The 16,492-nt window shown below is 43.4% G+C and overlaps 1 protein-coding gene across 1 annotated transcript in view; it reads left to right on the forward strand.

Moving 5' to 3' along the window:
- The window catches only part of PRKCZ (protein kinase C, zeta), a 106,779-nt gene that overhangs the window by 70,953 nt on the left and 19,334 nt on the right, over positions 1-16,492 (forward strand). Inside the window, exons 7-11 of the mRNA XM_015410928.1 lie at positions 6,856-6,987; positions 11,235-11,316; positions 12,506-12,558; positions 15,171-15,359; positions 16,424-16,490. Coding sequence (XP_015266414.1) covers positions 6,856-6,987; positions 11,235-11,316; positions 12,506-12,558; positions 15,171-15,359; positions 16,424-16,490 — 523 coding nt within the window. The remainder of the gene's footprint in view (positions 1-6,855; positions 6,988-11,234; positions 11,317-12,505; positions 12,559-15,170; positions 15,360-16,423; positions 16,491-16,492) is intronic.

Here is a 16,492-nt window from a genome sequence, read left to right on the forward strand (position 1 = left end):
TTATGAAATTAATGCTTGTTGTCCAAAACCATCATACAATTAGGTGTTGGAAACTAAGAGAGCTCTGGACTCATGTTTCTAGAACACAACACAGACTGCTCTTGAAATGAGGGAGTTTTCAGAAGCAAATGATACGATGTGTGTTGGGGGAGGGATTGGTTGTTTGAAAGGAAAATTTAAAAAATACAAACATTCTCAAATCCTTGGATGTACCCAACATAGCTGTTTGGCTTCCAGCTTGTGTATGTTGTGTATTGCTGTATTTTAACTGCAAAGTTGCTTAGAAAAGGAATTAAATTTTGCATCCTAAATGTTACTCATGAACACTCTCATCTCCCCCATAGTAAAACACACCAAGCCCTAGCAATGCAAAGGAAAAGGGTGCTTCAAATAGAGGTGGAATGGATCTCAGTTTTTAAAATGCTTAAAATGGAAATAACTCTAATTTAAAATGTCACTTGTTGTGCAATTGAACAATTGGAGGGCTCATTTTGGTAACAAGTATAAAGTTTGGGACTTTTGAAAGCATACTGAACTTCCTATAGCATTGTTACATTTTTATTCAAACATTCTTCGGGCACATTTTGTTGTTTTAATGTTGGCGAGGTATGTTCCTATATTCTTTTGGTAATGTGTGATGGTCGAAATTGCCATCAGGTCACTGCTGAGTTATGGCAACCCTGTAGGGCTGGCATGATCTGGTCCATGGGGTCGTGAAGAGTCGGACTCGACTGTGCGACTGAACAACAAAGGGTTTTCAAGGCAAGAGATGACTAGAGGTAGTTTGCCATTGCCTGCCTCTGTATGGCAGCCTTGGACTTCTTTGGAGGTCTCCCATCCAATTACTAACAAGGGCTGACCCTGCTTACCTTCTGAGATCCAACCAGATCAGAGTAGCCTGAGCCATCCAGGTCAGGGCTTATAATGTCTAGCAAACTTTATAACATAGCTACAGTTCATGGCCTGATATGAAGGCTGGCAGCACCAGCAAATGAGAAGTTAGCAGGGGGTATGCTAACGCAATGTTACAAACCATGCTGCTTCAGCTTTGTTCCATATGGACCATACTAGTATCGGCATTTAAGGCTAAGATGCAGGAGAAGCTGTTGGAAAGACCATCTGTTTAAACACCACTCTTGCGGTGGCTCAAGTGGTTAAGACGCTGAACTGCAGGCTTTGGAAGGTTGGTAGTTCAGCAGTTCGAGACCCGAGTGTGCCACATGATGGAGTGAGCTCCCATCTCTAGTTCCAGCTCCTGCCAACCTAGCCATTCGAAAGCAAGAAATTGCAAGTAGATAAATAGGTACCACTTCAGTGGGAAGGTAACAGCGTTCCGTGTGCCTTGGTGTTTAGTCATGCCAGCCACATGACCATGGAAATGTCTTCGGACAGCGCTGGCTCTTCGGCTTTGAAACGGAGATGAGCACCGCAATCCTAGAGTCGGATTCGACTGGCTTTTGAGCAAGGGAACCTTTACCTTGCATTATCCAAAAGTGTTACCTTTAGGGTACTTTGGCACAACACCTTCTCCCTTGAAGACTAAGCCACCAGAAGTTCAACACTTGGGGAGAACAAGCGCCTCTTCAGTTGTGATATTACGAATCCCTTGTGATATACTGCACTCTAGTCCCTCTGCCACCCTTTGTGATATGGACAGCCAAGAAACTTGCATGAGCTGAACACCGAAAGAGTGTGTTTGTGAGCCTCCACAACCCAGTCCCCTAAAAACATGATGATTCATTAGCACTCCCCCCCCCTCCGGATTCACGGTGGTTGCTTCAAATGGCCCCATGTCGATGTGCTGCCATCTGGCTAGCTGTTTGCATGAACCAGCTCACTGTGCAGTGTGGGCAATGCCAGTTTGTAATGGTGCAGATGAAGTCATCCAAGCTGCATGAGGACTGGGCTTCACAGAGCTGGTTTGGCGTGTGGAACTGCTTCCTACACAGCTCCATGTCCAGCAGCCCACCCCAGGCAAGCTGTATGTGTGAACTGGGCCCCAGGGGCTTCTAACAAAGCTCTTCAGTGATACTTAGCCAGGCACTTCTGTTTCCATGATTGCTCCTATGGTCTGAAAATTAGGGTTTATTCTTCAGCATTATGTGCATTTTGCAAAGATGCAGAAACGCTTTTAAAAAAAATATACTGGGTAGCTTAGTTACAATTTTAAAATGCCCTCAATTACATATAATTTTCTCTTCTGCTCTAAGCGACAGTTAGCCTTCTTTCTGATCCCTGGGAGTCCTAAAATAACGAAATTTAGCTTATTGTAAAGCACTTTGCCCACACAGAAGAGTGACAGCCCTTCATGACACTGAGCTGAAACTCTTGACAAACCCGCCTTGGTTTCGTCTTATTGGAGCAAATTGCTTCACCCGGGTCATTATAGCAGAGTCTCTGACCTTTCCATTTAAGACGGCTGTTACTGGATCATAGTGTATACACCATCATTTTATAAGCCAATCATCTCTTGCCCTGGTGGATGTATATATTATTTTTAGTTGGAGGGGGATAGATAGAGTGGTTTATAAATCCAGAGTCTTAATGCAGAGTCCCTTAAAGGTGTATGAGGAGTCTGATTTCCAGTTTTTAAAAGTAGCTGGAAGATTGAGCTGGATTAAAAATGGTGACCTTTTAGACAAATTGGGCTTGGTGCTTAAGGCTTGGGTTGTGGTTCCAGGTTAAATATCCTGTTGACTTGCTTTTTCCTAGGAGAGGATCAGACAGGAAGGAGGAACCTCGTTTCAAGTAGTAAAAACTAACAAAGTTTGTGGAACATACTTTGGAAAAGAGTTTTCTGAGTTAGCCAACAGATGATGGAAATATTTGGAGGCTTTTTTTATATAAATGAAGTAACGTTCTGATGCCACACAAGCAATAGCTAGTGTTTGAGTTTTAAGGCAAGTTCTTTGCAGATCTTTTTGCTCTTTGCAAAGCAGATTCTGCTACAGAGAGTAGCTGTGTTTTCTACTGAGATGATTTTTTTGGAGAAGATGTGAGTTGCTATAGTGATTAAATGTATAGCGATGACGTGTATTATTGAGAGGGGTGTGTTGGGGTGTGTGGTTTCTCTCTCTGGAGGGGAAAAAGACACGCTGCTGCCAAAAACAGGGCTGTTGTGTGGGGATGGATGAAGGAGGTATCACTGATGGGATACAATATGGAAGCACACTCAGGCTAAATACAGGGACTGGCTGCTGTGTGTTCAAATTGGCTTGTTTCTGGGAGGTGATCAGAAGGAAAGCAGTATGTTAATGTGACTTTCCCAGCTCTTTTGGTGTCTTCCATAGGTGATTTAGATGGTTCGCATTGACCCAAAGGCTTGGCTGTTTGCTAGTTAACATTTGTTCACCGGAGGGGCCCGTGCTTTGCCGGGAGCCAGAAGCTAGATCAAACTGGCACTACTTGGCTTGAAAGGCATGGGATGTGTATATTTTGGCCTCAGAAAGTCCTGCTTCTTCATCACTGGATTGCTGACTGCTAATTAATGAACACTTGCAAGAGAATATGCTATTTCTCTTTTTTTTTAAGGGCCAGATATGTGTCGGTAAGAAGCCTTTAGCAAACAATTTTCTCTTTGAAGTACTGTGGTATTGGGGGACCCCGTCTTCAGCTCTAGGCTTCACAAGATGGGCTCGACTTTAAAACTGCCCGACGAGTTCTGGAGTCAGAGGCAAAGGTAGCAAAATGGGGGTTCTGGGCGATTCTGGCCTCCCAGATTAGATAGGAATCTAAGCTGATAGATAGGAATCATTAGAGATGCTCTCTGGGGATTTATTAACATCATAAGCACAACGTTTGTTTCCCCGTGCCCGTGTTAAGCCGAGGAACTCTGCACTGATCACACCCCTTTGATTCCTAATGCAGGACCGCTGGGAATTCACTGGCGCTGTTTGATGTGCAGCAAGATCAAAATGCTGCTTGTTGCTTCCCAAGGCTCAGCTTTGGTTGAGGAGCCTCTGCTTCTGTTTTCTGTTAGGGCAGAAAATAAAACCCTTGGAAATGTCTGCATCCTCTTCATGCTAGTCGAGTATGTGCCACCTCAGTGATGGTTTCCCCCCCCCTTTAATGAGCTATTCATTCTTCTGTGGTGTCTAGCTTAGCTTTTAATCATACCAATTAAGCCAAGGTGAAATGTTATCTATAGGAGCACGGAAAGGGGGAGGAGGAAAATAAAAGCTATGGGGAGGAGGGAAATCCTTTTAGCTATTGTATCAGCTTATGTGCACACTCTCCATCTATAATCATAGCTCTATATAGGGTTTTTTAAAAATTGCCTTGAGCATCTGGCTATCCAGCAGTGGGATGTCATTGCCTTGTTCCATTGACCTGAATAAATCTTTGCTTCAAGCTCTAGACTACTCCAGTTTCTTCTAAACTCCCCCCCCCCCCCCCCCCCCCCCGATCCTTGGGGCACACCTCTCATTCTTTTCATGGTAGGAAAACCACTCTCTCTGCCTCTGGAATGCCTCCGTAGTCATTGCTAGCTTTATTTTCTTCTGCAGATGCAATACCCATTCCGTTTTGTATCTGTATGCCTCGCAGTGGGGAATATAATAGTAGCGTGTGCATTTAAGGCAGGACCTCATCTTCAGGTGTAACCACAAAATGCCTCTTGTGATGATGATGGGTAGAACTGAGACTTGCCTCAGTTCTGTGGGTAAACTGTTATTTTATGTTTTGATTTTTAGTTAAAATATTTCTATGTCACCTTTCTACCCAAAGGGGTTCCAAGGCAGTGAACATCAATACTTTAAAAGAGAGCTAGTTTGGTGTAGTGGTTAGGTGTCTCTAATCTGGGAGAACCGGGTTCGATTCCCCACTCCTCCACAAGCAGCTGCTGGATGACCTTGGGCAAGCCATAGTTCTGACAAGAGCTGTCCTTGAAAGGGCAGTTCTTAAAAGAGCTCTCTCAGCCCCACCTACCTCACAGGGTGTCTGTTGTGGGGAGGGGAAGGGAAAGAAATTTGTAAGCTCCCAAGTGAAGGGCGGGATATAAATCCAATCTCTTCTTCTAAAACCTTTAAAACATTAAAACAGCATTTGAAATGAATATGTAAAATGTTTAACAATACAGTGAAAACATATAGACATGCAACATAGCACAACCAAGGAGGAGGGTCAATAAGAGTTTATTGGGGGTACACCATGCAAAACAAAGCCTTTACCTCCTTGTAGAAGACAGTGACAGAGGGAGACAGATGAATCTCTCTGGGGAGAGAAGACCTTTTCTTTGGTTGCTACATGCCTAATCTCAGATGGTAGGGAACACCTTTCTTTGTGGGAAGGTTTTTAAACTAGATTGTATATTAATTGATTGATCAGCATCATATCTAAATATGCTAGCAGATTTAAGTGGGTGGGCCAGGCTAAGCAGCCTGTTTGTGCCTGTCTTTCTGGCAGACCCATAGTAGGAACACCTGAAGCAAGTTCTCCAAATGTAACTGGAGTGGATGGATTGGTTCATATAGGATAAGTCAGACCTTAAGGTATGATGGCTTCAAGCTGGCTTTCAGTGTCAGTACCTTGAATTGGGTCCAGAAGCAAGTCGAGTGTCAGTGTAGGTGGAACTAGTCACGAGTGATATGGGCCTTATGATTTACTCCAGTCACCGTTCTGGCTGAAGCTTTCTCTACCAAATTCCGTTTCTAAGCAGTCTTCAAGGGAAGCCCCATGTAGAGGACTTAGCAGTAATCTAATCTAGATATTACCAGGACATGCACCACAGTGGCAAGATCTTTCCTATGCAGGAATGGCTGCAGCTGGCTCACCAGCTGGAGCTGCTGGACGGCACCCCCTGGCCACCACTGCCTCCTGTTTATCTGGGACCAGCAGCACCTCAAGCTATAAACCTGCTCCTTTAAGGGGAGTGCAACCCCATCCAGAACATGGGATATCCCCATTCCTGGGTCAAACCATCCCCCACCAGTAGCACCCTTGTTTTGTCGTGATTAAATTTCAGATTGCCAGCCCTTATCCATCTCAAAACAGTGTTCACAGTTTCATAGTTTCCACATCCTCCCTGGGATTCTGCTGGGAGCCCAAGATAGAGCCCAACTCAGCCCACATCTCTGGATGACCTCTCCCAGGGGTTTTACATAGATGCTGAAAAACATTAGGGAACCCTGTCAGCCAGAGATAGGACCAAAACCACTGCAAAATAGTGCTTCCCATTCCCAGCCACGAAAGGTGATCCAGAAGGATACTGTGATTGATGGTATCAAAAGCCACCAAGACGTCCAGGAGAATTAATAGTATTGTGCTCCTCCTGTCCGTCTCCTGGCACAGGTCATCCACCAAGGCAATCAAGACCATTTCAAGCCTATGACCAGGCCTGAAACCAGACTGGGAGATATCCAAACAACTGTGCACTGAATTTGTGTGCATGCTTAGGTATGAATCATTTAAATTAAGGTAAGTTGCTAGAACCTAAAGAGCTGCTTTAAGCATGCACACATCCAGGTGTAAGCAGAATTCAGCAGCCACTCATCTTATTTTTCTGAAATTCCTCTCTACTTCAACAGTTGCTGGCCATGCTGTTTGAGAGCTGCAAATCTGAACCTAGCTTTAGGCACACACATGTCTAGTAGTCTTGCATTTCTTTAGGTCTTGGCCAGTGAGTTGAATGAGCAAAATCTTGAGAGCACTGAGCCTTCAAGCCAGCAAAAGACACACACGAGGAAACAAATGCATCATCTCTGTAGAAACTTGAGTGACTTCTCTCTTTGGCTGCCGTTTTCATTTAGTAGCTTTGAATGTGTAAAATGCTTTTGAATTCTTCCATTGACTTGGAGGCTATCACGAAGTGGTTGTAACTTGAAAGGTGATGTGTAATTTTTTTTGTCTCTTTCTAAGAGAGCATACTGTGGCCAGTGCAGTGAAAGGATATGGGGTCTCGGAAGGCAAGGCTACAAGTGTATCAACTGCAAGTTGTTGGTCCATAAACGCTGTCACATACTTGTCCCACTGACCTGCAAAAGGCATATGGTAAGTCTGGCTTCTGTGGAGGTTTTGCTCCTGCTTGCAAAATATCTTATAGGACTCCTTGTAGCTCTGTGAAAATCAAAGAGATGTGTGGTTCGTTCGCTTGAAAAGAAGTTGGTATTGTAGCCTTGTGTCTTCCCCTCCCACCCCCAGCCTGTTTCTCAGGAGTTGATGGGAAGGGAAGTAATTTATGCTACAGTAGATCAGAATCCAAGAAGTATATTTGTCTTGACCAGTAAATTCTGTACAGTGTGCTCAAGAGAATTATAGCCTACCTTCCTGTTTTAGAAGAGCACCCAAGGTTCATTATAGCCGAACATAATCATAGTAAAAACATCAACAAGCCACTGTACACAATCAGCATCTATAAGCAACAGTCAGAATCTCAGGTTCACAGCAATAAAAAACAAATATTGTATAAAACTGCAAATCATTGTCAGGTATCACAAGTTTCCATAACCACAACCAAATCTGGTATTCACTTAGGAAAATCTTTGTCAAAAATTCTCAGTAATACCTCCCCCTCAGTTAGGCAAAAAGCCAGTTTGTCTTCTTACCGCTCATCTTAGGGCCCCTTTCCTTATGACCTTCCTTTGTCTGAGAGGCGGTGTGATATAATTGTTGGTGTGCTGGATTTAAATTTGAGAGATCTAGATTCAAATTCCTGCTCCCCCCCCCCCAAGCTCACTGTGCAATTCCTCATTTATTTATTTTTACTATCAAGTCACTTATGGTGACTCCGTGGGGTCTTCAAGGCAAGAGACATTCAGAGGTGGTCTGCCATTGCCTGCCTCTGCATCATGGCTCTGGTATTCCTCGGCGGTCTCCACCAAGGGAGAGCAGCCACATGCGCTGCACCGAGCTCCTTGGAAGAAGAGTGGGGGCAGAATTGGAATAAAGTTGGTAACTGCAACTTGCATCCCATAGTAGATTTCTGCTAATGTGGTGTGTTTGTGCTGATCTCCAGTCTTGGCTGTAAGTCACGGATCCATCCCTCATTCTTCTTCTGGGGATCCTGGAAGCCCCTTTCTGCTGGCGGAAGCGTCTTTCCATAAAAGAGATTTACTGTGGGGTCCAAACTATATGTGTGTTATGTGCCATCAAGTTGCTTCCGACTTATGGCGACCCTATGAATTAATGGCCTCCAAAATGTCCTAGCGTTAAATGCCGAGCTCACATTTTGCAAACTGTGGGCCCTGGCTTCCTTGACTGAGTTGATCCATCTCATGTCGGGTCATCCTCTTTTCCTGCTGCCTTCAACTTTCCCTAGCATTATTGTCTTTGGTGTAGTGGTTAGGAGCGTGGACTCTGATTTGGGAGAACCGGGTTCGATTCCCCACTCTTCCACTTGCAGCTGCTGGAGTGACCTTGGGCCAGTCACAAGTTCTTTCAGAGCTGTTCTCTCAAGAGCAGTCCTTGAAAGAGCTCTCTCAGCCCCACCTACCTCACAGGGTGTCTGTTGTGGGGAGGGGAAGGGAAAGGAGATTGTAAGCCGCTCTGAGATTCCTTCAGGTAGTGAAGGGCGGGGTATAAATCCAATCTCCTTTTCTTCTAATTCCATAATTTCATCTTCCCGTGCTCCTGGCATGTAGATGCTCCAAGCAGATCTCATGATGTAGTTTTCAAGAGCAGTTCCCACTCAGCTGTACACAGTGCATTGTGCACAATCAGGTCTTGGTTGTTTTCTCACTCAGTCCCCATTGTGTGAGGAACAGTGTCTCCGATGCATCTTAAAAATAGCACACAGAGGACTTCCCCCCGAACCCAAGCGCTGGTCCATTTAGGGCCATATTTCTGGCATATTTCCAGATGTAGCATTGATGCTCTGCTTTTAGCTTCATGGATCTATCTATCTGCTCTCATTCTTTGCAATAGGCATTCCTCATGGTTCACAAGGCATCTCAATTACATTCCTAGGCCTACCTTCTCTTAACCTGCAGAAATAATCTTCACTGCAACCTCCCTTCCCCCAATATTGTGTAATTCTCATGGTCCTCTCCTGCTAATAATCTCTCTAGACTTTCCATTACAGTTGACTCTGTGTCTTGTTTTGGTGTGAGGCATTAAGCTCTTGGGGGGGGGGGGCAAGCTTGCCTTTTCCCTTACCTAGATCTGTACAAATCAGACTTATTTCAGAGTTGCTTTTGCAAAACATGCTCTTTTACAGGGATATTGTCTCTTGTGGTAATAATGCGTACATACCAGTCTTATGTATAATTATGATCTCACTTTCAGTTCCATTTCTTACTGGACCCTTATTAATGTACTTGTTTCCAGCTGATCCGCACTGGAAACTGCCCATTGTGATCAGAATCTGAAAATCTTCACACTGAAAACGCAAAGCATGCCACGATTATACTCTTTTAAAATAGTTCTGGGATTTGTTGCTCACCTACAGCTTCCATTGGTTTCCCTGTGTCCTAAATCTGTTCCAGCTCCTGCCAAGTGTATTCAGCCCCAAGGGATGTAAGGTAGTTCATGAGCACCTGTGGCTGCTCTTACGTTGGTCTCCCAGGGTTTTTAGTGTGATAAGTTCAGTTTGTTAAAGCAGTGCTTGGAAAACTAAGATAGCTGCTGCTGTAGGACTCAGACACGGGAGTTAGGGAGTTGGACCTATAAAAACTACAGCAGCTTTTTCTCGCTGTCTGTTTATGGATGCTGCATTCTCTTAACTGGTGTTAAAATATCTGTTTGTGTTTGGCTCTGTCTTTCCTCCCTTTATGTTTAGAATAACTTTTCAAGAACTGTACAAAAACAAAATAATGCTGGTTGTTGACGCCTTGAACAGCATTTGCACTTAGTGCACAGAATGATGGCATTCAGAGTGGCTTTTAAATTTTAAAAAGTTGTTTGATTTTGGTTTAAGACATCCACAGTTATGTGCTATTAATACAGAACAGGGCTTGTGTGTACCTGAAGATAATTCTTTACCATCATGTTAAGGAGGCAGGATACTTCTTGTAGAATTTTATCAGACAGAATCCCAGTACGAAATTCATGTATATGACATTCGTATGACATCTGGTCCCTAAAACCATTTAAGAGCCTTAGCTATTGCTTAGAAGCTAATGCCTTGCACTGCCTTTTGAAAAGTTGTCATACATATGTTGCCCATTGCTTTCTATGGGATGTGAATTAATTTATGGTAATGGGTATTCTGGATGTTTGTTTCCAAAGGGTGTGCATTGAGATCTTCATCTCTATTAAATACTTGAATATCTTGCAAAACAATGCACCGAGTTCTTTAGTTGGCATAGGAGGAGGTGAGCCTTTTGAAGTATGACATATACTAACTTAGACTCTACTGCTGAAAAGGTCCTCCTACTAGAGTCACTGACTGTACTCACTTCATACTCTACAATGTATAGTAAGGGGAGAGCAGGAGAGACCGAGATGACTGCAGAACTGAAAACACGCACACACAATAAAATGCATTGCAGTACAAACACAAATGGCTTTCTTACCCAGAAGTGTTGTCTGTAGGAAATTGCCTTTTGTGAAGTATCCCCAAGAAATCATGGAGGCTTCTGTTTTTACTGGTTTCCAATCTTAATTTGTGCAGTCATATTTGAAAATTTCTCAGCAACCATGTGACAGAAATGGCATTTTTCAGCGCTTGCAGGTGACAGCTAAACATTTTGGGGATTTAGATGTGCTGCGTGGGCCGCAAGTTGCTCATCCTTGCCTTGATGAACTTGCAGAATTGAATCACATCGTTCTCAAATTCTCTCTTCACCCACTAAGATCTACAGGTTTTTTTCCTTTGCTGTCTGTAGTTACTGCCCTCTCCCACAAGACAACCTTAGAAATCTTTAATTCTGTTTGAGCTCATATTTCAAGTTTATCAAAATGAGTTTCTTTCCCTTTTGGAAATGAATTCATAGGCAGTAAAGGTTGTGTACAGTGGGTCGAGCAGACAGCAATAAGCAGTCTGTACACGCATTCTTTACAAAACCCTTCCACCTTCTCACTGGGATTGAAAGACACAGATCTCCTTTCCTATTCGTGTCTGATGAAGTGAAATTTGACTTTAGAAAGCTTATACCCTGAAACTCTTGCTGGTCTCTTAAGGTGCTACTGGACTCGAACCCAGCGCTCGCTCTCGCTCTCCCCCCCCCCCATACCTTAGCTGGCAAGGTAAACTTGAGGATATGTTCTTAGGCCTTCAGGGAGCAAGCCAGATGTAAAGAAAATTCATCACTGATGTTAAGTGCTGAAATATTTTTTTTCAGTAATATATATTCTTACAGGATTCTGTGATGCCTTCCCAGGAACCTCAGTTAGACGATAAGAATGATGAAGGTGACATTCCCACAGAAGAAAACGATGGAAGTAAGTATCCTCCAGAAGTGATCCCAACCAATGCTCCCTCTGAGCTGTGGAGTCTTAGGAGCAACCAATTCTACTTTGTGAGCTGCTGGCATTAAAGTTCTGAGCGAGCAATTTGGCTACTGCATAAATCAGTTTGCTCTGGAGCCCTCCTTCCTGAGCTAAGACAAAAATGTGTGAGCCGGAGGCTAAAAAACTGTGAGCTGGCTCACACTAACTCAGCTTAGAGGGAACACTGATCCCACCCCCCCCCCCGGTCACTGTGGTTGCTTGTTTCATTCATTACTGGGCCGCGCCAGCTCCCAAAGAAGTTCAGATCTCCAGCAATGTACTGTGCGCATAAAACAGTTGTTGCCCATGAAGCGACTTGCGGAGCTCTGTCTGACGGGGTTTTGTTTTTGGCAAAGAGAGAATGTTTTGCCAGTTCTGGAGAGATGTGCCAGGAATGGTCATCTTCTCAAGCTTCCTGTAACTGCCGCAGTTGCTGTTCTTTCTAAACCCCCTCCCCCTGTGTTGGCAGGCAGGAGCAGGGGCATCCTCCCTTAGGTTAGTCTCTCGACTGGCAGCTCTGTCTTTCTCCTAAGCAACCCAAGGAGTCCTGCCGGCTACTCACATCTCCTGGTGAGCCCCTGCTTGTGTATGCCTACAGCACAGGGAGTGAGAACGACTGCTGTGGCTGCATCCTAGGGTATGGAATGACTCACTGAAGGAGGTCAGCCAGACCATACACTTCTCCCTGGGCCTTCAAGAAGAAACACAAAGCATGCTGGTTTCAGTTGACTTTACAAGCTAGGTAGACATTCTAGGGTTTGGGTATATATTTCTTAAAAGTCAAGTGGGTGACGTTTGTATTTTAACCATATTCTTTTAGCTTCTTTGACCATTTGGAATTAAATGTTTAAAATAGCGTGTTGATGGTGTTCTCCTCTAATAAGCTTGCCAACTATGGAAAAGAATACAAAAACACTTTGGCCATAGATCAAGGTTTTTTTTACTTTGAACACAGTAGAATCCACCCCCCTCCTCCAATGCTGTATCAAAACCTGCTTTTGGAACTTCCATACTGTCAAAAGTAAGTGAACGTTTAGAGCATGGGGTTGCTGTTGACAAAACACTGCCAAAACCCTACTGGCCTTTTTTTGCAATATATCCATTGGTTGTCCTATTCTACTTTGTTCATTTTGTCTTACAGTACCCTATATTCCTTCAGCCCGGAAGCATGACAATATTAAAGATGATTCTGAGGTAAGTTTTTATAAGATGGCTTTACCTGCTAGGTTTTTCTAAGTTTAATAAACTTGTGTGCCTTTCCTTAACATTCTGTTACAGAAGAAGGGGTTGGATGCAGAGAGGATTTCTGTGGATTGCAGGGAGGGAGGTTTCACCACTTCACCTGCTGCACGCCCCTGATCTATTCCTCATGCTTTCCTGAGGGGCCGCACTTAATAGTTCAGCAATTAGTAATATTTGTGTTGCTGGTTTTTCAATCAGAGTAGATTTCTTGGTTTTCCTAACCTGTCGTTGCATAGAATTTCATTATCCCCCCCATTGTCTTCCTTAGTAATATATAAAATGCATATCAAACAAATAATTAAGTTCCCCTTCCACTGACAAAAATTTGTTTGCCTTCCTGTCACACTGAAAGCTAGTAACTTAGGAATTTTGTAGATAAAAACTATAAACTCAAATATTATGAGCCTTGGGGAAATAAATGTAGCCTATTGTAAGTTATTTCTTTGCTCTTTTATAGAGGGCATCTCAGCTGACGTTCCCCCAAGCGCTACTCAGATCAATCCCGAACAGCTTTAAATAACCCTGAAGGGCTTTTGAAACAATTACTTTTAAATAACAAAAAAGATGTCGGCAGGATCTTGAATAAACAAAGGCCTTCCCAAAGCGGTGCCTTTCATGTCCTGTCTTTCTTCGCTGTAGTGGCCGCCAGCACAAATAATGCACACACGAGTGCCTCCTGCACTTCAGTGAATCGTCCTGCTTTTCTGCCCATGTGTGGTATTGTTTAAAGCTCTCACTGTACAAACTTGTGTGTTGAATTGCATTAGCAGATAGTCGATTTGATTTGACAGTAACAACTCCTGTTTTAAGTGTCCAGGAGAAAATTAGTGGTGGTGCTGATAGATGTATTCATGTACCTGGGCATGTGTTGCCACTGCCCAAATCCTCTGACTTCCGACGGTCCCTGCTTTCCCTGGCGACTCAGTTTATACACGACATCCTCAGGGTGCTGGTAGCCTTGCTCACTGGAATCTTTAAGCTCTGTTCAGGTCTCCTCATAATAGCAGTCAATCCTAGCTCAGGAGTTCTTATATAAATGGTGACTGTGATTCAGAGCCTTGATCTGGCTAAAACTGCAGTACCATGAGATCAAACAAAAATAGTGGCTATCCATGTTAGATGGTGTGCATGCTTTGACACGTTAAAGATAACCTGCTGCTTCTGGCCAATAGATCAGATCATCAACAGTGTGCCTGCTGTCTGTTTCGGTTGGATAGCTTTGTTAGTCTGTAGTAAAGTAAAGGTAAAGGTTCCCTTGCTCGAAAGCCAGTCGAATCCGACTCTAGGGTTGCGGTGCTCATCTCCGTCTCAAAGCCGAAGAGCCAGCGCTGTCCGAAGAGGTTTCCGTGGTCATGTGGCCGGCATGACTAAACACCAAGGCGCACGGAACGCTGTTACCTTCCCACCGAAGTGGTACCTATTTATCTACTTGCAATTTCTTGCTTTTGAACTGCTAGGTTGGCAGGAGCTGGAACTAGAGACGGGAGCTCACTCCGTCTTGCGGCACCCGGGTCTCGAACTGCTGAACTACTGACCTTCCACAGCCTGCAGTTCAGCGTCTTAACCACTTGAGCCACCGTAGTCTGTAGTAGTAGAACAAAATTTGAGTCCAGCAGTGACTTAAAGACCAACAAAATTTTCCTGGGGTATAAGCTTTTGTGAGTTAAGGGCCACTTCATTAGATACAAAAAAGTTGCTGACCTGTGGAAGCTTATACCTTTGAAAAGTTTTGCTGGTCTTTCAGGTACTTGAAGCTAGTTTCAATCAGTGAGTGAAAATAGCCCCACAGTTGCCGGGCAAGTCAATATTGCTATGTAGCCATAGAGATACCTTCCAGTTGGGTTGTCTGTGTCACTTTCAGAGCTTTATGGCTGGACAGTCCCCACCATTTACACCGCATGTTTGTTTGGTTATTTGATTTTAAAATATTGATATCCTGCCTTACCTGTTGGGAAGGGACTCAAGGCAGCTAACAAAGCAGCTAGAACTGCAAGGGCACAAATGCATTATAACCATACAACAAGATAAAAATAATGTATAGTTAACAACGCAGCTGAATCTGCCGAAGCAGTTTATAATTGTATGCCATGAAGTTGTAACAAGACTCTTTTCTTGTGCAAGGTACTGCTGCAAAGAAGGTGACTGGCAGGAGTGTAATGTGGTGCAAATCATCTGGCCAGAGACTGTGAATTTAAAAATGCCAGAAATTGTGAATTTAAAAGGAAAACCAGACAACAGCCTCCTGCCAGATGTTTTGCACCACATATAAAACATTCAATTTTCTTTTCCCTTTTAAATCTGTGCCCATGTTTCAAACTCAGAACAGACATCTTATTTGACCAAAGCATTCTGACTACATCTTGAGTAATATTCTTCCTTTAAAGTCATCAGCACGCTTTCAAGTGTTAGACCCTTTTGGTGCCTTAGATGTAAGCTGAAATAGAAAGAATGGTTTTCAGAAACCTTGCGCTTCTGGGTGGGTGATGCAGCTGTGGCGGCATTAACTCCTTTATTTCTTGTTTAAAAGACTGTGCCGTGTTTTACCCGCTTACCTGCCCATACAGGATCTCAAGCCTGTTATCGATGGAATGGACGGAATTAAGATCTCTCAGGGGCTTGGCCTGCAGGACTTTGATCTGATCAGAGTGATTGGACGTGGAAGCTATGCCAAAGTTCTTTTAGTACGGTTAAAAAAGAATGACCAAGTTTATGCCATGAAAGTAGTGAAGAAAGAATTAGTCCATGATGATGAGGTAAGAGTCTGATTCAGCGCCTTAAACTGAATCATGTATTCATGTTGAGGAAGTAAAATTAACTTGACCATTGTGTTTAAGCCTGGCATGTATGCAACTGTTGCTAGTTTGGTCAGGTTAAGGTAGGTAGTGATCTCTTTGAAACATAGCAGGTCTAAGGCAGAATAAGTCATCAGGGGAATGGCTGATATTCTTCTTTGAGTTTCTTGGAAGACCAGCAGGTTGCAGATGTATCAGATACTGGACAGATGTCATCCTTTTTGACTACATGGAAATCTTAATTAAGCAGCGAGGAAGAGTTGATTCTTGGCTTTATGGAGACCAGTGGTTTTTTAAAGATTAATGCTAATAGTTTACTCCTCGAAGGTAGCTATGGCCAAATAACAAAAGGGCTCTCAAAGCAATTTCAGTTGTAATTGATCATTCTATTTTATGTTGGTTTTATGACTTTTATCATACTTTGTGAGCCTCTTGGAGCCAGGTCTCTGCTCCATTTTCTAAATAAAGTTTAGGAAGGTGGGTGATCAGACTGTTGTAACAAATCAACGATGTTTCTCCCCACACAGTTTTCCTTCCATAAAAAGGAAGTAGACACACTGCTTGCAATGGAATGTTTAAAAACAAAACAAAAAAAACGGGACTACACATGGAGGTTAAGGTTTAACATTGATAAATTATCTGCAGCCTGGCCAGCTTAAGTTAACTTTGGGCAACATGACGTCTGCATCAGAATTCTGTCTACCTTAGAACATTGGGCATTGCTTCTCAGTACAGGGTAGTATTGGCAAGCAAGTGACAAGTGTATGTGGGCTGACCTTTCCCCAAATGCATATTCACTCTCCCTCAATCACCTGTGCCCCACTTCTTGTTTCCACAGTTGAGGGAACCTTTAACATCTGTACGTTAATTCAGAAAGTACGTTGAGCTGGAGGACATTGTTAAAGCGAATGCTTTAACAGTGATGAATGTGCAAGCAAGAGTAAATAAACGTCTTGTGACTCTTGGTATTGCCCATACGCTGTTTGTACAGCAGCCATTGTGACTCTTCAATTACTTTGTTTTAGGATATTGATTGGGTGCAGACAGAAAAACATGTGTTTGAACAGGCATCCAGTAACCCATTCCTAGTCGGT

The sequence above is a fragment of the Gekko japonicus genome, unplaced genomic scaffold, assembly GCF_001447785.1.
Source record: "Gekko japonicus isolate JY-2015 unplaced genomic scaffold, Gekko_japonicus_V1.1 scaffold220, whole genome shotgun sequence".
Lineage (NCBI taxonomy): Eukaryota > Metazoa > Chordata > Lepidosauria > Squamata > Gekkonidae > Gekko > Gekko japonicus.